This window comes from Ornithorhynchus anatinus, chromosome 3 (assembly GCF_004115215.2).
Source record: "Ornithorhynchus anatinus isolate Pmale09 chromosome 3, mOrnAna1.pri.v4, whole genome shotgun sequence".
NCBI classification, from domain to species: domain Eukaryota; kingdom Metazoa; phylum Chordata; class Mammalia; order Monotremata; family Ornithorhynchidae; genus Ornithorhynchus; species Ornithorhynchus anatinus.
Genome location: NC_041730.1, coordinates 22,678,819 through 22,703,413, shown reverse-complemented (window position 1 = coordinate 22,703,413; position 24,595 = coordinate 22,678,819). Strand labels below are relative to the sequence as shown.

Below are 24,595 nucleotides of genomic sequence, written 5' to 3'. Positions count from 1 at the left end.
AGGGGTGAAGCTGGGGATAAGGCCATGCCCTTTGCCTTGCATGAACTCTTTACCTGCATAAAAACATATCACCTAACTTTAAATCTCATTTCAGGGCCTTAAAACTGAAAGTGAAATGAGGACACGGAAATAAGAACAGCATACGAGGTCTGGATGGAGTCCAAGAGTCTTGCTGTTTCTGAGCCAGCCTCACCCCGGGGTGCTCCAAGTTTGTGAGGGGTGGGAAGGAGGGGGAAGAGGGGCTAGGAGGTAGGGACCTGGGTTCTCTCTCAGCTGATGAATCCCTTTCCCTCTGTTCCTCAGTTTCCTCACCCGTAGGGGAGACTCAGCCTACCATCCCCGGGAAGTGGAAAGGGTGCAGTAACATTTGGGAGAAAGAAATTGCAGTTATACCTTCAAGGGATTTGGATGAGAACCAGACCACACAGGACTTTGTAAAGCAGAGCCCTTTTATAAACATATTAAAACTTTAGGCCTTCCCAAGACATATGCCCTGAAGTAATTCTAGGTCTTTATTCCACCCACGCAGGAGAGAGAGAAAACCCAAAAGGAAGAGGCTGAAGTTTGTCTGACTCTAGACACCTTCCAGCTGTGATTATTATAATTAAGCATTTACCATCCTCAGTGGATTCACAAATAATAATTGTGGTATTTATTAAGCTCTTACTATGCATCAGGCACTGTACTCAGTGCTGGGATGGATACAAGTAAATTGGATTTCACACAGTTCCTTGTCCCATTTAGGGCTCACAGTCTCAGTCCCATTTTACAGATGAGACGGCTGAGACCCAGAGAAGTGAAATGACTTCCACAAATGGCCAGACAACCTTCACTGGAGAGCGGGGAAGCTATTCTGATCCTAATAAATTCTGTTAAATTAGGTACCTGTGAAATGGGGACCTTCCCCTAAGAGTAATAGTATTCATTAAACACTCTATACCACTGTACTGAGTGCTGGGGAAAGATATAATCGAGTCAGACACAGCCCCGTGTCCAAGATGGGGCTTTCAGTTAAGAGAAGCAGCGTGGCTCAGTGGAAAGAACCTGGGCTTGGGAGTCAGAAGTCATGGGTTCAAATCCCGGCTCTGCCACTTGTCAGCTGTGTGACTGTGGGCAAGTCGCTTAACTTCTCTGGGCCTCAGTTCCCTCATCTGTAAAATGGGGATTAACTGTGAGCCTCGTGGGACAACCTGATTACCCTGTATCTACCCTAGTGCTTAGAACAGTGCTCTGCACATAGTAAGCGCTTAACAAATACCAACCTTATTATTACTACTGTGTGCCAGGCACACTATTAAGCACTGGGGTAGATACAAGTTAATTAGGTTGGACACAGTCCCTGCCCGACATGGGGCTCACACTCTTAATCCCCACTTTACAGATGAGGTAACTAAGGCATTAGAGAAGTTAAGTTACTTGCCCAAAATCACCCAGCAGGCGAGTGGCAGAGCGGGGATTAGAACCCAGGTCCTTCTGACTCTCAGGCCCATGTTCTTTCCACTAGGCCACGCTCCATCTCCAGCCTGTCACCTCTTTCTCTGTCCTTCTTGGCCTCAGGGGTTCGTGGCTGGATTGCCACCTCTAAAGTGGTGGGCTCCCTTCAGCAAAGGAAGCTATGAAAATATGGGAATGGGGCCCTTTTCTAGATGGGAAAAGTAAGGTATAGGGAAGGAACTTGGCTGAGGGGTTCCACTGGGGGTAGACCTGGACTCATTTTAGAGCAGGGACTATATTCTGGTTGGTTTGGGATTTGAGGGGGGATTTAAGCACTTACTATGTGCCAAGCAATGTACTAAAGGCCAGGATAGACACAAATTAATGGAGCTCACTGTCTTAATTCCCATTTTACGAATGAGGTAATGGGCACAGAGGAGTTAAATGACTTGCCCAAGGCCATACAGCAGAAGAGTGACGGAACTGGCATTAGAACCTAGTTCCTTCTGACTCCCCGCCTGTGCTCTATCCACAAAGCCACATTGCTTCTCCTCCCCCTCTGCTAACACTGGTTGCGGTTTACTTGAGATTTTCTTCAGGTTGGTTACCGCCCACTTCTCCAAAACTTTCTCCAGGAACTCTTGCAGCTAGTAATGGCCTTGGGGATGAAATTCTCTTCCTTGAATTAAGAGTGCAAGACCTTCTCCATAGGCTCGACCCCTGACCAGCCCCTGGGCCCGGCTGAACCTCCAAGAACAACCAAGGAAGCGTTTACCTCTTCCTCCCTTCCAACGTCATTAACAGGATGGAGCCATTCCTTCAGTCAGCCTCAGGTTTCTAAGTACTGTGGGTTGATTGGACATTGACCCTCCAGCCAGTTATGACAATAATAATCGTAGTATTGAAGTGCTTACTATGTGCCCAGGCGCTGTCCTAAGCACAGTCGTTGGGCAGCCAACGAGGCCGAGGGAGGCAGGGTGAATTGACACCCCTCAGAGGGCTCCAATCCCAGGCCCTCCACCCTCTGGTCCTAGAAAAAGCACCAGGAATGGGATTCCATGAATCCCCTCCCATTGCAGGCTCTGGTCTAATCTCATCTGCTCTTGTGGATACAATGGGTAGGGCAGGGCAGAGCTGGGCCAGTCAGGGTTTTCACAAGTGTCCTCCTCGTCCCCCTGACCTCTGGTGAGAAGGTTGGGGAAATGGAATCACTCCTCTGTCTGCCAGCACAATTCCCAGCAAATGGGATGATGTGTTGTGGCCCAAGCTGCTCCGCTTCTGACCTTCACAGCTGTTCTGAAGACTCTGGATACAACATGGGAGGTAGTTCTGTGCCCCTTGGTTTCCCTTCTTCCTTCCCCTGTGAGCCTCACTGAGCATCTCCATTGGCTGGCAAATCTCCCCTCACGGTGGTGCCACTTTTGCCCCTTGGGGTTCTGGGCAGAAGGGTCAGTGTATATGTAAAGTCAGTGATTCTTGTTGGGGCTGATAAAGGAGAGAGGAAGACTGGGCCAACCTCTGCTGGTGATTTTCCTTGAGACCTAGAAGGGGTCATTTCCCAAAATAATAACCATAATAACGGTGGTGGTATTTGCTAATCAATCAGTGGTATTTATTGAGTGCTTTCTGTGCGCGAAGCAAGCATTAGGTGCTTGGAAGAGTACAGGAGAAGCAGCATGACTTAGTGGCAAGAGCCCGGGCTTGGGAGTCAGAGGTCGTGGGTTCTAATCCCCCCTCCGCCACTTGTGAGCTTGTGACTTTGGGCAAGTCACTTAACTTCTCTGTGCCTCAGTGACCTCATCTGTAAAATGGGGGTGAAGACGGCGAGCGCCACGTGGGACAACCTGATTACCTTGTATCTACCCCAGTGCCTGGCACATAGTAAGTGCTTAACAAATACCATCATTATTATCATTACAGTGCAACAGACTTGATAGAAATATTCCCTGCCCACCATGAGCTTAGAGTCTAGAGGGGGAGACAGATATTAATGTAAATAACTTATCGATAGGCACATAAATGCTGTTGGACTGTTGATGGATATATAGATATGTACATGAATGCTGTTGAGGGAGGAGGTAAAAACCAAATGCCCAAAGGATATGTGTCAGGCACTGTAGTAAATGGTGAGGCAGGCACAAAATAATCAGATTGGATACAGTCCCTTGTCCCTCATCAGGCTCACAGTTTAAATAGGAGAACAGATATTGAATCTCCACTTTACAGATGAGGAAACTGAAGCAGAGAGAAGGTAAGTGACTGGCCCGAGGACACTTTTTCACTTTTCTTGTCCTGCACTCAGTAGGATTGCCAGCTGCTTTCCCTTTGAAAGCAGAGGTGTGTTCCAGGGAGGGGCTGTTGAGCTGGGAACGTGGGGAAGAAAGTAGGCTGGCTGACCTAGACATCAGAAGGACCGGTAGCCCCCAAGAATGAACGATTACCCAAGCCTGTACGATAGGCAGAAGCAATGATATCCTCCTGTGAAACCCAAAACTAGGAGAGGAAGTATTTCTACAAATATCCAGAAATGAAACCAGCCAGTTCAGAGTTTGGAGACTCACCAAGCCCCAGGGAGATAGTAACCCTGGTATTGATTTGTTCAGCACTTTTTAAAATGCCCTAGATTAAAAAAACCCCTCAGCCCTGTCAGAAATCCATCTGGGCTAAAATGAACAGTCGAGACTTAAAAGCCGCAGTGAAAGATCCATCAATCAGTGGTATTTGTGGCACACTCACTGTGTGCAGAGCACTGTATTAAGCGCTTAGGAGAGTACAATAGAACAAAAAAAGATGAACAGAAGTCCACACCACTGGCTAGTTAATAAGAAACATTTATTTAGCGCTTTCACATTTGCTAAGCACTTGCATTTGCCTTCATTGGCTACTCCCCATGAGGACTCCCTGAATACGTTCATGTTATTAACAATTTACAGATGGGGTGAAGAGTTTGGGAGTTTCATTCATTGAATTGTATTTATTGAGTCCTTACTGTGTGCAGAGCACTGTAGTAAGCGCTTGGGAGAGTACAGTACAACGGTAAACAGACACATTCTAGCGTACATTCTAGAGGCGGGGAGACAGACATCAATACAAATAAATAAATTAAAGATATATATATGAGTGCTGTGGGGCTGGGAGGGGGTAAGACAAAGGGAGCAAGTCAGGGTGATGCAGAAGGGAGAGGGAGAAGAGGAAAGTGGAGGCTTAGTCTGGGAAGATTTTTTGGAGGAGAGTTTTTTCCCAAAGTCACACGGTAATATAGGAATAATGGGCAAACTGAAGACACAAGGTCTGGGCTATTTTCAGAACCTGGCTAAGCACACACAACCGCTACGCCCCTTTTGTTGGCATCTCCCCCTCCCCCCAATATGACCTTGAGCTTCACTGCAGGTTCCGAGGTACCCCTTTGTTAGCCTAAAGCCTCTCGCTGTCGCCCGTCAGATTTCTAAACCTGCCCCCTGCACAGTTCCATGTTGTCGGGATGGATGTTGCGAGAAAGGAAGGCTCATCGCTGCATTGGGAAATTCTGTAGGCCTTTTAAGGTTTGGTTTCCGCGAAGTCCCTTACCACCCGGAGTCTCTGGGCTAAGAGCGCAGACCGGTAAGAATGTGCGGCTATAGATGAACAGATCTGGGCTGGAAGTTTGCGAGGAGTTGGAATGACTCTCTAAATCCTTCTATTTTGAACTCTGCCCGGTCTGGCTCACATCCAAGCTGCTCCACTCCTTTTCTTCCATCTCAGTCCCCGGAGCCGATATCCAGAACAGAGTCTTTACCCAGCCGAAGCCGCATGAGGGCTCTGCCGCCCAAAATATTCCTCCATGAGGACGCCCTCAATTTAGGGACACAAGGCTCCAAGGTCAACTACTTCAGTCTCCTGCCTCCGAGCAGCGCAGTCCCAATGCCAGTGTTAAGCGACTCTTACTGTTGGCAAATGTGGGTTGAAATGTGAATCATTCCTCTTCTTTTGATCTTTGGAGGAGCGCCGTGGCTCAGTGGAAAGAGCCCGGGCTTGGGAATCAGAGGACCGGGTTCTAAACCCGGCTTGTCAGCTGTCTGACTTTGGGCCACTTCACTTCTCGGTGCCTCAGTTCCCTCATCTGTAAAATGGGGATTAAGACTGGGAGCCCCATGTGGGACAAGCTGATCACCTTGTGCTTTGCACAAAACAGTGCTTTGCACATAGTAAGCGCTTAACAAATACTATCATTATTATTATTATCTCAGTGGAGAAGAGTAACTGTTTTTCACCATCAGCATTACAGTAACCTACCCTTCAAGACAATATTAAGTCACTCTTCACCCTTCCCCAGATTTATAAATTCTGACTCCTTTCCCTATAATATTAATATTTCCATTTCTGAATGACACGATACTCTTCTGGACTCTGCCATTTCTCGCGATCCCTCGAACTGTGGAGCTTTGAACTGGATGCCACGTTTAGCAGAGGCCTGTACAATGCAGAGTGGTACAGTGAGAAGATGATTTTCTATCCTTTCGAGGGGTCATGTTCCTGTTAATTTACCCTGCGTGTTTTCATTGTTAATGAGTCCTCCACCTCTGTCTCATATTCATTCTTTAACTATGGTAATTGGTGAGTTTTTACTATGTATCAAGCACTGTACTAAGCACTGGGGTAGGTCAAGGAGAAGTGGGTACCACTTGGGTGGGGCTCACAGTCTAAATAGGAGGAAGAGCAGGTATCGCATCCCCAGTTTGCAGATGAGGGAACTGAGGCACAGAGAAGTTCAGTGACTTCCCCAAGCTCACACAGCAGGCAAGTGGAGGAGCCAGGATTAGAAGCCAGCTCCTCCGGCTCCCAGGCCCACGCTCCTTCCACTAGGCCATGCTGCTCCCCTTCCTCTCTTTCCACCCCTTCCGCTAAAGCTATTTTATGGGGTGCTTCTTCCCGGTCAGTAATTCCCCATCTGGTTCTTAAGTTTTATCTTGCACTGTTGAGTCGTCTCTGACCCGTAGCGACTCCACGGACTCCCAGAACCCCCCGCCTCCATCTGCAATCGTTCTGGTAGTGGCTCCATAGAGTTTCCTGGGTAAAAAAATGCAGAAATGGTTTACCGTTGGCTCCTTCCGCCTAGTCAACTTGAATCTCAGCTCTCAAGTCTCTCCCATCGCAGGTGAATTTTCACTAGGAGCAGATTGCCTTCCACTCGCTAGCTACTGCCCAATCTAAGAATGGAATTGTTGTTCCTCCGCTTGGCTCTCCCTCACATAGTCAAAACGGGTAGGGTGCTGGAAATTCTCCAGGCGCGATCCTAGTGTCTGTAATTGATTTATGTTAATTTAATGTCAGTATTTAATGTTAGTATTTGTTAAGCGCTTACTATGTGCAGAGCACTGTTCTAAGCGCTGGGGGAGATACGGGGTCATCAGGTAACTGCGTGAGGGTCGCAGTTAATCCCCATTTTACAGATGAGGTCACCGAGGCACAGAGAAGTTAAGTGACTCGCGCACAGTCACACAGCTGACAAGTGGCAGAGCCGGGAATCGGACCCATGACCCCTGACTCCGAAGCCCAGGCTCTTTCCACTGAGCCACGCTGCTTCCCCTCCCTCTTCCTCTCCCTCTAGACTGTAAGCTCACTGTGGGCAGGGAATGCGTCTACCCCTCCCAAGCGCTTAGTACATTGCTTTGCACACAGCAAGCGCTCAATAAGTACACTGATTGATGACGAAATGATCTAGCTTGTCTTCAAAACTTCCTTATATGGCTTTTGCGCACCCAGAAGATTTAGTTATCCGGAATAAGGGTGATTTCCCCTTCCAATAACTCTTTGACAGAGAATTTTGAAACTCATTTATCCAGGATGGGCCTTGGGCTGAATTCATAGCAATTCCTTACACGCTATGTAATGATAGTAATAATAATAAGGGTATTTGTTAAACGTTTACTCTATGCCAGGCACTGTACTAAGCACTGGGGTGGTTATAGACCAATTGAGTTGAACAGAGTCCCCGTCCCACGTGGGGCTCACAGTCTCAACCCCCATTTTACAGATGAGGTAACTGAGGCACAGAGAAGTGAATTGATATGCCCAAAGTCACACAACAGACAAGTGGCAGAACCAGGATTAGAACCCATGACCCTCTGACTCCCAGGCCCATAATTTATAATAATAATTTATATATAGATATAAATATATATAATAATATAATTTATAATAATGTTGGTATATGTTAAGCGCTTACTACGTGCAGAGCACTGTTTTAAGCACTGGGGGAGATACAGGGTCATCGGGTTGTCCCACGTGGAGCTCACAGTCTTCATCCCCATTTTACAGAGGAGGGAACTGAGGCACAGAGAAGTGAAGTGACTTGCCCAAGGTCACACTGTTGACAAGTGGCAGAGCCGGGATTCGAACCCATGACCTCTGACTCCCCAGCCCGGGCTCTTTCCCCTGAGCCGCGCTGCTTCTAGAGCACAGACCTGCGAGTCAAACGGTCGTGGGCACTGATCTCGGCTCCGCCACTTGTCTACTGGGTGACCTTGGCCGAGTCACTTTACTTCTCTGTGGCCACATCTCGTGGGTGGAAGAGAGGAATGAACGAGCCCGTTATTGGGCAGGGATTGTCTCTATCTTTTGCCGAATTCCAAGCGTTTAGAACGGTGCTCTGCACAGAGCAAGCGCTCAATAGATACGATTGAATGAATGAACAGGAGAAGTGGGTGAGCAGAGAGGAAGAAACGAGAAGGCTCCTCCTCAAGCACTTAGGACAGTGCTCTGCACACGGTAAATATTCAATAAACGCGATTGATTTATTAAGTTGCGGCGGACAGGTAGCTTGAAAAGGGAGAGAGGGGCGATGAACGACTTGAGAGGTCAAGGCAGGATCCCATTTTGTGGGTCTCGGTCGGAGCCGTGGTATTTCTTGAGACCTCGCTGGGCGCTAAACCAGCGGCAACGTAACGACCGCTGTAGCGGACGAGAGCGGCTCCCTCAGCGACCGTGTAAAAATTGGACGAGGGCCGAGGCGGGCACAAAGAGGTGATCTGTTCCCAAGGGTCAACCTGAGGCAAGGAAAATTTCCCTCTCCACCTCCTAAATCAAGTCTCTGAACCTACAACTCTTCTCCGGAGGTACCCCGACAACCTCCTCTCCTCAGCTCCAGAACCCTTAATTTCCCTTGTTCACATAGACCCTATTTATTTTATTTTGTTTTCACCCTATTTATTTTGTTTCATGAGATGTACATCACCCTGATTCTATTTAGTTGCCATTGTTTTTATGAGATGTTCTTCCCCTCGACTCTATCCATCGCCGTCGTTCATGTCCGCCCGTCTCCCCCGATCAGACCGTAAGCCCGTCAGAGGGCAGGGGCCGTCTCTATCTGTTGCCGACTTGTCCATTCCAAGCGCCTAGTACAGTGCTCTGCCCATAGTAAGCGCTCAATAAATACTATTGAATGAACACAGACACCATTTGGATCTGCGACCTTTGGGCATCTGTTGTTAATCTCACTCTCGGCTCCACGGCACTTAAGTCCCGATCGATAAATTATACGTTATTATATATATTATTCATTACGTATTTATATTAATGCCCAGCTCTCCCTCTAGACTGTAAACCTATTGTGGGCAGGGAACGTGTCATACCGTGGTCTCCCGAGCACTTTACAGAATGCTCTGCCTACACTAAGTGCTCAATAAATGTTTGTCGGTATTTGTTAAGCGCTTACTCTGTGCCGAGCACCGCGCTGGGGGAGATGCAGGGTCATCGGGTCGTCCCACGTGAGGCGCACAGTTAATCCCCATTTTCCAGATGAGGTAACCGAGGCCCAGAGAAGTGAAGGGACTCGCCCACAGTCACACGGCCGCCAAGCGGCAGAGCCGGGAGTCGAACCCACGACCCCTGACTCCGAAGCCCGGGCTCTTTCCACTGAGCCGCGCTGAAATACTACCGGTCGGCTCCGACTCGGGGCGCTTTTAAATTTTTAACAGGTGCCACCTCCCACGCAGAAGTCATCCCCACACCCGGGCCTCCGCTCCCTCGAACGGTGCACCCTGAGGAGGTGGTTTCCCTTGCTTATCGTCTGAAACTGGCCGTGACGGCACTCGGACTTTTAAGAATCACTCTGCAACTTCTTGCCGTCGGCTGCAAGACCGAGCTCCCCGCGAACCACCACCACTGCAGAAAAACAACGCGACTCTCTATCTTGCCGACGGGAGGAAACTCATATTTTGCTTCCTCAATCAGCGGGGGTCTCCTCAGTGGAAAGAATCCCGGCTTGGGAGTCGGAGGTCATGGGTTCAAATCCCGGCTCTGCCACTCGTCAGCTGGGTGACCGTGGGCAAGTCGCTTCACTCCTCTGGGCCTCAGTTTCCTCATCTGGAAAATGGGGATTAACTGGGAGCCTCACGTGGGACGACCCGAGGACCCTGTATCTCCCCCAGCGCTCACCACGGTGCTCTGCACATAGTAAGCGCTTAACAGATACCAACGTTATCATCATTATTATTAGAACAGTGCTCTGCACATAGTAAGCGCTTAACAGACACCAACATTATTATTTTTACCACGACGGATCCGGGCGCACGTGCTAAATCTTGGGTCTAAATAAAAGATAATCTGAGAGGATCTGGTCCTCGCGATATTCAACCTCGAGAAGCAGTATGACCTGGTGGACAGAGCACGGGCCCGGGAGTCACAGGGACCGGGGTTCTGATTCCCAGTCTGCCACTTGCCTGCTGTGTGACCTTGGGCAAGTCACTTAACTTCTCTGGACCTCAGTTACCTCATCTGCAAAATGGGGATTAAGTCCGTGAGCTCCATAAAGGACATGGACCACGTGCACTTTGATCAATCAATCAGTTGTATTTATTATTTACTGTGAGCAGAGCACACATGAGAAGCAGTGTGGCTCAGCGGAAAGAACCTGGGCTTGGGAGTCAGAGGTCACGGGTTCTAATCCCGACTCCACCACTTCGTTCGTTCAGTCGTATTTATCGAAGGCTCACTGTGCGCAGAGCACTGGACTAAGCGCTTGGAATGGACAACTCGGCAACAGACAGAGACAATCCCTGCCCAACAATAGGCTCACCGTCTAAACGTTGTCAGCCGTGTGACTTCGGGCAAGTCACTTTACTTCTCCGGGCCTCAGTTCCCTCATCCGTAAAATGGGAATTGAGACTCTGAGCCCCACGTGGAACAGGGACTACGTCCAACCCAATCTGCTTGTATCCGCCCCAGCGCTTAGTATAGTGCCTGGCACATAGTTAATCGCTTGACAAATACCGTTATTACTATGATGATGATGATAATTAGAAGCAGTGTGATTTAGTGGAAAGAGCGTGGGGCTGGGAGTCAGAGGTCGTGGGTTCTAATCCCGGGCCTGCCACTTGACTCTGGGCAAGTCACTTCGCTTCTCGGTACCTCAGTTCCCTCATCTGTCAAATGGGGATTAATAATAACGATGGTATTTGTTAAGCGCTTACTATGTGCCAAGCACCGTTCTGAGCGCTGGGGGGGGAGGGGGGGGGGGATACAAGGTAATCGGGTTGGCCCACGTGGGGCTCACAGTCTCAATCCCCATTTTACAGATGAGGGAACCGAGGCCCAGAGAAACGAAGTGACTCGCCCAAAGTCACACAGCTGACGAGCGGCTGAGCCGGGATTTGAATCCATGACCTCTGACTCCCGTGACTCCCAAGCCCGGGCTCTTTCCACTGAGCCACGCTGGGTTCCGATCCCCGCTCCGCCGCTGGTCAGCCGTGTGACCTTGGGGAAGTCACTTGGCTTCTCCGGGCCTCGGTTCCCTCATCTGTAAAATGGGGTTGAAGACTGTGAGCCTCACGTGGGACAACCTGATCACCTTGTACCTACCCCAGCGCTTAGAACGGTGCTCGGCACACGGTAAGAGCTTAACCAATGCCAACATTATTGTTATTATAATTACCCTGTATCTACCCCAGCGCTTAGAACAGTGCTCGGCACATAGTGAGCGCTTAACAAATACCAACATTATAATTATCATAATTATTACCCTGTATCTCCCCCAGCGCTTAGAACAGTGCTCGGCACATGGGAAGCGCTTATCAAATACCAACATTATTATTACGGGCTTTGGAGTCAGAGGTCATGAGTTCAAATCCCAGCTCTGCCACCTGTCAGCTGTGTGACCGTGGGCAAGTCACTTCACTTCTCTGGGCCTCAGTTCCCTCATCTGGAAAATGGGGATGAAGACTGTGAGCCCCACGTGGCACATCCTGATTCCCCTGTGTCTACCCCAGCGCTTAGAACAGTGCTCGGCACATAGTGAGCGCTTAACAAATACCAACATTATCACCCTGTATCTATCCCTAGCGCTTAAAACAGTGCTCGGCGCAGAGTAAGCGCTTAACAAATGCCAACATGATTATTATCATTATTACTACCCTGTATCTCCCCCAGCGCTTAGAACAGTGCTCGGCCCATAGTAAGCGCTTAACAAATGCCAACATTATTATTATTACCCCGTTATCTCCCCCAGCGCTTAGAACAGTGCTCGGCCCATAGTAAGGGCTTAAGAAATACCAACATTATTATTATTATTATTATTACCCTGTATCTACCCAAGCGCTTAGAGTGCTTCGCACATAGTAAGGGCTTAATAAACGTCAACATAATTATTATTATTATTACTGCCCTGTATCTCCCCCAGCGCTTAGAACAGCGCTCGGCCCATAGTAAGCGCTTAACAAGTACCAACCTTATTATTATTATTATCACCCCGTATCTCCCCCAGCGCTTAGAACAGCGCTTGGCCCATAACAAGGGCTTACCAAATGCCAACATTATTCTTCTTCTTACCCTGTATCTCCCCGATAGCGCTTGGCACATAGTAAGCGCTTATCAAATACCAACATTATTATGATTACTAAGCACTTGGAAGAGTCCAAGTGCCGGCCCCCCCCTCCCCCCCCCCCCCTCCGAGCGCCCTTCCAGCGCCCGGCAGAAAACACATGGAGGGAACGTGAGGGGGCGTGGCCTCGGCGGGCACCCGACCAATAGGCGGGCGGGGCGGGGGAGCGGGCCGCAGCCAATGGGAGGGCAGATGGGCCGCGCCTCCGGGGGGCGGGGGGGCGGGCGGCGTTCTCATTGGTCGGGCGCGGAGGGGTGGGCGGGGCCTGGGGGCGGCGACTCCAAGGGGCGGAGGGGGCGGGGGGGGGGAGGCCGCAGTGGCGACGGGGATGGCGGCGGTGACGGTCGCGGGAGCCGCGGGTCCGGCCCCTGCAGCGGCTGCAGCGGGTGCAGCGGCCTCCTCGGTGCACTGGTTCCGCAAAGGGCTGCGGCTGCACGACAACCCGGCGCTGCAGGCGGCCCTGCGCGGGGCGCGCTCCGTGCGCTGCGTCTACATCCTGGACCCCTGGTTCGCCGCCTCCTCCTCGGTGGGCATCAACCGCTGGAGGTGAGCCGGGACGGCGGGGGCGCGTGGTATTTTTTCGGTAGTATTTGTGAAGCGCTCACCGGGTGCCGAGCACTGTTCTAAGCGCTGGGGTAGACCCGGGGCAATCCGGTGGGCCCCCGTGGGGCTCCCGGTCTTCATCCCCATTTTCCAGATGAGGTCACCGAGGCCCAGAGGAGTGACTCGCCCGCGGTCTGGGATTCGAACCCGTGACCTGTGACTCCCAAGCCCGGGCGCTTTCCACTGAGCCACGTAGGAGACGCTCAATAAATACGATCGAGTCAATAATAATAATGCTGGTATTTGTATTTGTTGGTATTTGGTAAGCGCTTCCTAGGTGCCGAGCACTGTTCTAAGCGCCGGGGGAGATACAAGGGTCATCGGGTGGTCCCACGGGAGGCTCACCGTCTTCATCCCCGTTTGACAGACGAGGTCACCGAGGCCCAGAGAAGAAGAAGAAGAACGTTGGTATGTGTTAAGCGCTTACTAGGTGCGGAGCACTGTTCTAAGCGCTGGGGGAGATACAGGGTCATCGGGTGGGCCCACGGGAGGTTCACCGTCTTCATCCCCGTTTGACAGATGAGGTCACTGAGGCCCAGAGAATAATGATAACGTTGGTATCTGTTAAGCGCTTACTGTGTGCAGAGCACCGTCGTAAGCGCTGGGGGAGATACAGGGTCATCGGGTCGTCCCACCTGAGGCTCCCCCCAGTTAATCCCCATTTTACAGATGAGGTCACTGAGGCCCAGAGAAGTGAAGCGACTTGCCCGCGGTCACACAGCTGACAGGTGGCGGAGCCGGGATTCGAACCCGTGACCTCGGACTCCCAAGCCCGGGCTCTTTCCACTGAGCCACGCTGCTTCTCTTGGTACAGCGCTCTGCGCGGGGTCGGGGGTTGGGCGGTGGAGAGCCCACGAAACACTCTCCCTTAACTGCATCTGGGTGGTTGGGACGAGCTGGATGGCGTTAGTCTGTTTTTCTCTTGGAAGGAGAATCCATCCTCCGTTTTACTCTTGGAAGAGAGAAACAGATCATATGCCCAGGCCCTAAAGGCTCGGTGCAGTGCCTTGCACAGGGTAAGCGCCCAATAAATACGACCGAGAACTCGTGGGCAGGGATTGTCTCCCTTTAGAGCTGCATTGTACTTTCCCAAGCGTTTAGCACGGTGCTCTGCACGCAGTGAGCGCCCAATAAATACGACCGTGAGCTCGTGAGCCGGGATTGTCCCCTTTTAGAGCCCTGTTGTACTTTCCGAAGCGCCTAGTACAGTGCTCTGCCCACAGTAAGCGCCCAATAGATACGACCGTGAGTTCGTTGTGAGCAGGGATTGTCCCCTTTTAGAGCCGTGTTGTACTTTCCCAAGCGCCTAGTACAGTGCTCTGCCCACAGTAAGCGCCCAATAAATACGACCGTGAGCTCGTTGTGAGCAGGGATTGTCCCCTTTTAGAGCCGTGTTGTACTTTCCCAAGCGCTTAGCACAGTGCTCTGCCCACAGTAAGCACCCAATAAATAAAACCGTGAGCTCGTTGTGAGCAGGCATTGTCACCCTTTGGAGCCGTATTGTACTTTCCCAAGCGCTTAGCACAGTGCTCTGCCCACCGTAAGCGCCCAATAAATACGACCGTGAGCTCGTTGTGGGCAGGGATCGTCTCCCTCTAGAGCCGTATTGTACTTTCCCAAGCGCTTAGCACAGTGCTCTGCCCACAGTAAGCGCCCAGTAAATACGACCGTGAGCTCGTTCTGAGCACGGATCGTCTCCTTTCAGAGCCGTATTGTACTTTCCCAAGCGCTTAGCACAGTGCTCTGCACTCAGTAAGCGCCCAGTAAATACGATCGAATGGATGAATGATTTATAATAGTTAATAATCATTGTACAGTGCCTCGCACTCGGGAGCCGCTTAATAAATGCCTCTATTACCACAACTCCCAATCGTTCCGGCATGGGTGGATTCATTCATTCAGTCGTATTCGAGTGCTCACTGTGCGCAGAGCACTGTACTAAGCGCTTGGGAAGATAGAACATAAAACTGACACATCCCCTGCCCACGGTGAGCTTGGGGATCAGCTGTGTGACTTTGGGCAAGTCACTTAACTTCTCGGTGCCTCGGTTACCCCATCTGTTAAATGGGGATTAAAACTGTGAGTCCCACGTGGGACAACCTGATTCCCCTGGGTCTACTCCAGCGCTTAGCACATAGTAAGCGCTTGACAGATACCAACATTATTACCGGGGAGTCGCGGAGGGTCTTTTCCAAACTCCTACCCGGAGCTCGGGGTGGTTGCCATCTTTTTGTCACGCACCTCCCCTGCCCCGGAGTGTTCATCTAAGTGGTCGGGTCGGGCCCCGTTGCTTTTATTAGGTGCCGTGACTCCAGAAATCCCGATTTTTTTTAGAAGCAAAATCGTAGCAGAGCGTCTCGGGTTTGGGAAGCGTGTGAGCAGCCTTTAGCTTGTTAATGTTATCCTTTTTCCTCCCCTCTCCCCTCCGGAGGATTTAACGCACTCCGGAGAACGATCCTGAAGATCAAATGCTAGGCCGAGGGGCTCGCAGTCTTAATCCCCATAGAACCTGAAAACCCTGTATCTACCCCAGCGCTTAGAACGGTGCTCGGCACGTAGCGGGCGCTTAACAGATACCAACGTTATTATCATTAACAAAAAACAGCCCCATTCCACTCTGTAGAAGGATCCTGAAGATCAAATGCTAGGCCGAGGACAGGGAGCAGCTCAAGGCGTGATGTCGAGGACACCGTGGTGAAAGACCTCAGGTGTCCATGCGAAAGGATTATTTATTCTTCATTCAGTCGTATTTATTGAGCGCTTACTGTGCGCAGAGCACCGTACTAAGTGCTTGGGAAAGTACAATACAACAAAATATATACACTGTAATATGTATATATTATTAATACCAATTATATATATATTATATATATATATAATATTATCTAATATAATAATATAATAATATATATATTACAGTGTATATATTTCATTACCCTATTTATTTACCAAAATAAATAATATGTATGTATATATATATTACAGTGTATATATTTCATTACCCTATTTATTTTGTCAATGAAATATATATAAATATATATATATAATGTATATATATTACAGTGTATATATTTCATTACCCTATTTATTTTGTTAATGAGATGTACATCACCGTGATTCTATTTATTTGCTATTGCTTTAATGAGATGTTCTTCCCCTCGATTCTATTCATTGCCATTGTTCTCGTCCGTCCGTCTCCCCCGATTAGACCGTAAGCCCGTCAGAGGGCAGGGACTGTCTCTATCTGTTACCGATTTGTCCATTCCAAGCGCTTAGTACGGTGCTCTGCACTTAGTAAGCGCTCAATAAATACTATCGAATGAATGAATGAACAAAAAACAGTCCCATTCCCTGCCCACAACGAGCTTACAGTCTAGAGGCGCAGTCTACAGTAAACCCCGAAAAGGTACTTCGAAACCAAAGCAGAACATAATTTTGTATCCTTTAGGCTTTAAAATGCTGCGGAATGAGAGTTGATCTATTAATTTTTTCCCCTGGTATTAAAAAGAGGGATGCTGCCTTGTATCATCATTACGTGTTGGCGGTGGGGGTTCTCAGAGAGACCACCTCCCGGGACAGCATTCCTCCCGCACTGCAGTACGTTTGCAGTCGCTAATGCCCTGGCGATATCTGTAGCGCTTAGTACGGTGCTCGGCACCCGGGAAGCTCTCAGTAGATGCGACTGAATGAGAACGTTCCCTCTGCCACCTCTCTGGAGAATTAGAACTGTTTGTGCGGCCGTCTCTAATCTGGTCAGAAAGTCTTTAGGCTGGCACCCGCGGAGATGGCTTCATGCAACGGGAGTAAGTGCTTCAGCTCTCGCGGACGGTGGTGAGATTAGTATATTAACTGACATCTGCAAATAATGGTTGACATTCTCCACTGGTGTCACAAGCTCTTCACCCCCCGCCGTGCCATCTCCCACTCACACAGACACACGCACACCCACGCTGCTTTTCTGATTGGTAAGTAAGTAGGTCTTAAATCAGGATTTTGTATCACGGAGAAGCGTTCCGATTAAAACGTAATAAAATCCATCCGTCCCCGGTTATGGGCCCATCATACGGGACTTTTGCCTTTCTGCCCATCGAGGGCTGTTGGATTTGCTGGCACCTATTTGTGGATTTTCTTGTTTTCAGTTTCATGAAGGGTGTTCGGAGTGATTTGCCGATGAGAGTTGTGACGTGGCAACTCTCACGGCCATTTGAGTTCCGCTCTGGTCAGAGTCCCCAGAGAAATTATATGCGATCCCTCTGGCCGTCACCCCGAGCCCATCACCCCGAGCCCTGATGATCCAGGGAAGTAATGTATTGCTTTATAGTTGCAGGAAGTCTCATCTTTTTGGCAGTCTGAATAAGAGCTGGAGGTGAAATAACTGACAGTACGTCGATTATGGTTACAGGGACCCAGAACTTGAAACAGAAACACTACTTGCCCTCCGGTGCCCTTCTTTTGATATATCGGGAGCCAGAAATGCATGACTCCCTGTCATCGAAACTCGGAATTTTTTTTTTTTCTGCTGAAAAACCGTATGTCTCCGCAGCCGCGGTACATGTAATCTTCCCGTTGCTGTTTTTAGATCCGGGAATGGTAAATTGAGCTTCTTTGCGGCAGAAAGGCCCAGCTCTGCTGTTACGTGAGCCGCTTCGTGTCAGAAAAACAGGAAAGCCGAAGACCTGTAACTCCAGTTCTAGGCCGCGGTGGTGTTGGAGGCGGAACCTTGCCGTGTATCGCTTCGGCCGTGTCCGTTCCGTGTCCTTGCGTCGGTGTCGGTTCGGGCCCCTTTGCTCCGATTCATAATGAATATAATTAACACCTCTGATTCAGTGCTGCACCTGCTTTTTGGAAATCAGCGTAAACATTTGGAAAGGAGGTGGGGCTGCAGAGAATTAATCAGAATCTGTGCCGACGTGTTCTGGATCCATTTTACCATGGGGAGGTAAACAAAGTAGGTACGGCGGGAACCATTCGGTGGAACTGAAGCCAGACCGTCCCTTTCTGCTGTCCTTGAATCTCCTGTAGTGCTCCCAGAATGGATGGTTGACCTTTTCCAGGCTTGATTAGAGAGAGGTCGGGTGGCTGATTACGTGTACTTTTAGAGCAGTAGCCCAACAACATGTCAGTATAATCCTGGACTCTCGTCTGAGCTCTTTCACTCCGTCCCTTTGGACAAGCCACTTAACCTATTTTACTCAAAAGTGTAAATATATCTACATGTCCAGTGTGGGGGAAGCCCTGATCCCTTTGTCTTCTGAGTGAGGGAAGAAACAAGTCAGCCTGTATCTGTTCAGTGCTTTGAGAGCCCGTTCTAAGTTGGACCTTTTTAAAAGTGGATAATGTTTAGCAAGAGACGAAGTCCTGCTCTGTCTGAGAGTTGATTTCCTATATTTTTTATTCTTGTCCACTAGCCTGGGCCGGTGACATCCCAGGTCCTCAGGCATCCTATGCCAAAAGCAGGGACTATTGGTCGAGAACCCACTTGGACCTAAAAAATAAATTATTGCTTCACAAATGGCAGACAGTGCCTGTTTCTCAGACCAATCCATCCCTCTCCCTGTTAAACCCCCTTAGATCCATCGCTGCTCTTTTACTAGTGGCTACCTAAGAGGATGTGTCTACCTCGAGAAGCAGCGTGGCAGAGTGGATAGGGCACGGGCTTGCGAGTCAGTAGGTCGTGGGTTCTAATCCCGGCTTCGCCCCTTGTCTGCTGTGTGACCTTGGGCAGCGTGGCTCAGTGGCAGGAGCCCGGGCTTGGGAGTCAGAGGTCATGGGTTCAAATCCCGGCTCTGCCACTTGTCAGCTGGGTGACTGTGGGCAAGTCACTTCACTTCTCTGGGCCTCAGTGACCTCATCTGTAAAATGGGGATTGACTGTGCGTGGCTCAGTGGAAAGAGCACGGGCTTTGGAGGCAGCGGTCATGGGTTCGAATCCCCGCTCTGCCACTTGTCAGCTGTGTGACTGTGGGCGAGTCGCTTAGCTTCTCTGTGCCTCAGTTACCTCATCTGTAAAATGGGGATGAAGACCGTGAGCCCCACGTGGGACAACCTGATTCCCCTGTGTCTACCCCAGCGCTTAGAACAGTGCTCTGCACATAGTAAGCGCTTAACAAATACCAACATTATTATTATTACTATGTGGGACAACCTGATTACCCTGTATCCCCCAGCGCTTAGAACAGTGCTCTGCACATAGTAAGCACTTAACAAATACCAACATTATTATTATTACTATTGTCTTGCCTCATCTGTAAAATGGGCATTGAGACTGTGAGTCCCATCTGGGACAGGGATTTTGTCCAAACCGATTTACTTGTATACACCCCAGTGCTTAGTACAGTGCCTGGCACAGAGTAAGCACTTCTAGACTCTGAGCCCAATGTGGGCAGGGATTGTCAGTGTTGCTGAATTCCCAAACTCGTAGTACAGTGCTCTGCACATAGTAACTGCTCAGTAAATACGATGGAGTGAGTGAATGTACAAATCCCATAGTACTTTAAGCCCGTCAGTGGGCAGGGATTATCTCTATCTGTTGCCGAATTGTACATTCCAAGCGCTTAGTCCAGTGCTCTGCACATAGTAAGTGCTCAATAAATACTATTGAATGAATTATCATTATTCAGTTGATTGATATTGTTTACTCAGCACCTACTGTTGACAGAGCACTGTACTAAGAGGTTGAGAGAGTACAATAGAAAACATGATCCCTGCCCATGAGGATTTTAAAGTCTATTATATTATCATGACAGGCCCCTAAAGAGTCTTCCACCTCAGTAAAATGTAAGCTTCCTGTGGGTAGGTAGCACATCACTTCTTTATCCTGTAATTCCCAAGCATCTAGTACAGGGCTCAAATACTAATATTACTACTTCCAATCCAGCAGACCATCTCTCTCTCCTACTAACATCACTCCCCCTCCTTCCCCGACTAGGCCCTCATTTCGCCTTATTCACCCTTAAGCAATCGATAGTCACCCCCGCCCCACACCTTTTGTGCACATATCCATTTCCCCTAAATGTAATTTATTCAGCCGTCTCCCCCATTAGATTGTAAGCTCCTCGATGCTAGGGACACGTCTACCGACTCTATTATATTAACGCTCTCAAATGCTTAGTATAGAGTCCTGCACAGTAAGCATGAAATAAATACCATGGATTGATTGCCCTCTAGTATTATGACAGTTCTTTCTACAGCTTCCGATGTCCCCATTTGGCCTTTGGAGATGGATACAGAAAGTTTACATGGTATTATCTTTTTTTAAAAAAAAAATATTTGTTAGGTCCCTCCTGCGTGCCAGGCACTGAACCAGACATTCACGTCGTCCACGGTCCCTGTCCCACATGGGACTCACATTCTTAATCCCCCTTTTACAGAGGAGGTAACAGGCCCAGAAAAGCCAAGTGATTTGCCCCAGGTCACACAGCGGACAGGTGACGGGGTCAGGATTAGAACTCAGCTCCTTCCGATTCCCAGGCCTAGGCCATGCCGCTTCTCCGTCTATGTTTTCCTGCATGTGTTCCCAGCAAAGTGCAGCAGCCTTCCCCCGTCCCCTCGGTTCTTACTTGCAGATATTCTTCTCTTTAAAAGGACCCCAAGGTTGGCCCGAAGCCAGAAGAAGGTTGAGGGAAAGGGCTTGTGTTTTCCTTTCTTGAAAGAAAACAGACTGTGCCATAGCGAGCCTCTGTGGGATTGCCTTAGTATTATGTAATAATAACATTAGGCTTTATCTCAGGCCCGGGAGGGGAGTAGCGGTGCCCAACAGGTTGACTGGGGAAAAGCAATAAACAGTGGATTTTATCCAGAGCGGCCCGGCAGCATCTCAGTTGCTGCTCATCTTTCCACATTTCCCTTCCCCGCCTGTCTCCTTTCTCCACCTCCCAGTCTTCATCCCTCCACGCCCCCCACCCACCCCAGCTTCCCCCAGAAGGGACCAATTTCTGACTGGAGAGCTCTTTATCTGCATTTTGGGACATGGAGTCCATCCAGAACTTGACAACCCAGAGTGCATTCCTGTGCTGCCATCTTGAGGGCTACAATTCAGAGCTCTGACATAAAGGAGCCATTCCCGCTTTAAAATGTCTGGCCTGCCACCGTCAAATTATTTTACATTTGGCCGGCCTTCAGATTTTAGAGTACTCTTAAAGCCCAGAACAGGCCGGCAGATAGGAAGTGTTGAGGCCCGGAGGCTGAGATCCTCCTTGGTTTCGTTTTTTGTTTTATGGTATTTAAGCGCTTACTATGGGCCGGGCACTGTACTGAGCACTTGGACAGATACAAGCTAATCAGGTTGGACACAGTCTAGCTCCCCATTTTACAGATGAGAGAACTGAGGCACAATGAAGTGACTGGCCGGTCACAAGGCAGACAAGTGGTGAAGATCCAGCTCCTTCCAACTAGGCCGTGCCGCTTCTCCTCAAGTCTTCACTGTGAGCAGTGTAATTCTGTAAGGAAAAGGAACAGGCTGGCAGTTCTGTCAGCTACCCCAATGCGCAGAATGCTGGGGAGGGTGCTTCCGCCCCAGGGCCTCCTCTGCCTGTCCTGATTTTCTGACTGGATGGGGTGCAAGGTGTCCTTCAAGCTGGCTTGAGGAAATCACTAATAAAAGAGCTTTTTGTGGCATTTTAGAAATTGTTTCTGTCTCATTTGGGTTCGCAGAGCCTAGTGAAGCGGAGCAAGTGTCAGGGCACACATTTGAGGTGGCACCGGGAGTTATTTCCCTGGTGGGCTGCTCTTTCATCCCAAGAGGAACAGCGTGACGCAGTGGATAGACCACAGGCTTGGGAATCAGAAGTACTGGCTTCTTATAATCCCGGCTCTGCCGCTTGTCTGCTCTACGGTCTTGGACTGGTCACTTCACTTCTCTGTGTGCCTCAGTTACCTCGTTAACTGGTATTAAGGATTAAGACTGTGAGCCCCATGTGGGACATGGACTGCGTCTAGCCGGATTCACTCGTATCTACCCCAGCGCTTAGAACAGCGCCTGGCACACAGTAAATGCTTAAAAAAAATAACCATTTTAAAAAAAGAGAGAATGAAGGTGTGCTGTCCAGTCAGTATTTATTAAGTGGTGATGGTGATATCCCAACTTGACATAGCCACTCCACTCTTTCCTGAGTGATGGCTTTCTCAAAGTATAGAAAGGCAGGTCTCAAAAGAGCAGGCTTACACATGCAGTTGTCACTTTTCAATTTTTAGTGCAGGAGGGAAAAGTAGGCATCAATCAATCAGTAGTATTCATTGTGTATTTAGTGAGTGCAAAACACTGCTAAGCACTGGGGAGAATTTCCATAGAATTAGTAGTCGTGATCCCTGGCCTCGGGGAGCTTAGGGTAGAGTGGGGGAGACAGACCCTACATGAAATTACACGCAGGGAGAAGCAATAGCGTGCAGTGACATGCGGGAATGGGCTTTGAGAGGCAGGATACTAAAGAGCAAAGTGGGGAAGGGCAGCCTGAGTGGTGAAGCATAAATTGGGGGCACCCAGGGATATAATACCTTCTTCCAACTCCCAAAGAGTTTAAAGGGCCACCCTGCCAGGTCACTTGATTCCAGAAAATGAAAAGGAACCCAGCCTTTAAGCTCTACTCAGCCATATGGCCCCACTCCCTCTGCACCCTCAGGACCCAGACCGTTTGAATCATTGATTCTCCCACACTGGGATGTGGATCCATATTAGGAGATCTGCTCCAATTTCAAGCCACAGGATTTGGGACAGTTGTTTGCCTCTGGATCTAGGGTTCCCAGTCTGTTTTAAGGGGGTAATTACTGGATAAATCACTCTTCTAAAATGAATAGGGCCCCCCGGGAGTGGGTCCTTGGAGCTAAACTCTCTGAGAATTTCAGAGTCTGTTTAGGATGACTCCCTCCAGCCAGCTGTTCTGGCTTAGCCTGCTGTCCAGGGTGCTTTAGCATTTATGGGATGTCCAGAGTCATGTCCACTGTGGTCTTTGGTGGGTTATAGTGGTTTAAAGTGGTTAACCGTGGCCAAAAATGGGAAATCTGACTACAGATCTGGTGGCCCAAGAGCCCGAGGTCTTTGGCGCTTTGATTGAAGAGAGATTTGCAGAGCTGATGCCTGAATGTGAGCAGCAGTATGGCCTAGCGGGTAGAGCACAGATGAGGGCGTTAGAAGGCCTAGGTTCTAAGCCCTGCTCCGCCACTGTTCTGCTGTGTGACCGTGGACAAGTCACTTAACTTCTCTGTTCCTCATTTACTTCATCTGTAATATAGGAATTAAGAATTACGAGCCCCTTGTGGGACATGGACTGTGTCCAACATGATTAGCTTGGATCTACCCCAGCATTTAGTGCAGTACCTGTCGGACAGAAAGTGCTTAACAAACGCCATTAAAAAAATCACCCCCCAAATATATAGTAATTCTGGTGTTTGTCAAATGCTCACTGTGTGCCAAGCACTTCGCTGAGCCCTGGAGTAGATGCAAGTTAATCGGGTTCCCCGTGGGCCTCACAGTCTAAATAGAGGGAGGACAGGTATTGAATCCCCATTTTGCAGATGAGGGAACTGAGGCACAAGGAAGTGAAATGACTTGCCCAAGGTCACATAGACAAGTGGCAGAGCCAGAAGGGTCGGAATCCAGGGACTCTGACTGTCTCGCCCGTGCTCTTTCCACTAGTCCATGCTGTTTCTCTATAGGCCCATCCATGCTCCAGAGCAAGTGTTGAAAGAAGGGAGTCATCATCTCTGAGGCTCCAGGGAATCACTGTCTGTGGCCTGAACAGAAGATGACACCCTAATGACTTTTGTGTCATGAGTCTACAGTGTCAGAGATAGAAGCTGAGAGATTCTTTCCTTGCTACCAAGGTTTTGGTTTTACGGTCACGTTTTCCTGACTTTTTCCCTGCTGCTCCTCCTGGGCTGCCCGGTATCTTCCCTCCAACCCGCCAAAAGCATGACCCTTCTGAATCCCTCCGGAGACTTTTCGATGTTGGGACCAGACTCGGAAATTCACGGCCCTCCTGCCTCAAACGGGATGCCCAGTCCCATAGTAATGGTGGTGGTTTTTGTCGAGCACTTAGTGTCTACCGAACACTGCACTTAAGTGCTGGGATAGGTAACCAGATAACCTGGTTAGACACAGTCCCTTGGCCCACAAGGGCTCACAGTCAAAGTCCCATGACTCCCAACCTCTTTTCTAGATGGTCCCAACTTAATTTGGCCCAAGTGAGTTTTAGCTGAGTTGAGAGGGCATCAGGACTACAGAGAAGTGTACCATCTGTGCCTTGGGGGCACCGGGCATGATGCCTGGGAGTTTGTTTATTCCACCTGAAATACCATGACCTCTCCTTGCTTGTCCCTGGTTTCCCCTTCCCTTAGCGGGGAGGTATCCTTTCCAATCCTACCATTAACCAGCCCCATTTGGGTCCTCCAGGTTCCTGCTCCAGTCTCTGGAAGATTTGGACACCAGTTTGAGGAAACTCAACTCCCGCCTGTTTGTGGTCCGGGGGCAACCGACAGATGTGTTCCCGAGGCTCTTCAAGGTAAGAGGTGTAGAGGCCCCGAAACGGAGGCAACATGGCCATTCATTCATTCAATCATATTTACTGAGAGCTTCCTGTGTGCAGAGCACTGTACTAAGCATGTGGGAGAGTACAATAAACAGACACCCCAAAACGATGACCCTGGGATTTGCCCCTGAATCTGGGGAAGAGCTCTCCTTCGATTTTGCTCAGAGGTAGGTTAAAGGGAT

At 49.4% G+C, this 24,595-nt stretch overlaps 1 protein-coding gene across 1 annotated transcript in view; it reads left to right on the top strand.

The window, feature by feature from the left end:
- Positions 1-12,617: 12,617 nt before the first annotated feature.
- Positions 12,618-24,595, top strand: part of CRY2 (cryptochrome circadian regulator 2) — a 29,923-nt gene continuing 17,945 nt past the window's right edge. Inside the window, exons 1-2 of the mRNA XM_007668038.2 lie at positions 12,618-12,835; positions 24,278-24,386. Of these exons, the coding sequence (XP_007666228.2) occupies positions 12,618-12,835; positions 24,278-24,386 (327 nt within the window). The remainder of the gene's footprint in view (positions 12,836-24,277; positions 24,387-24,595) is intronic.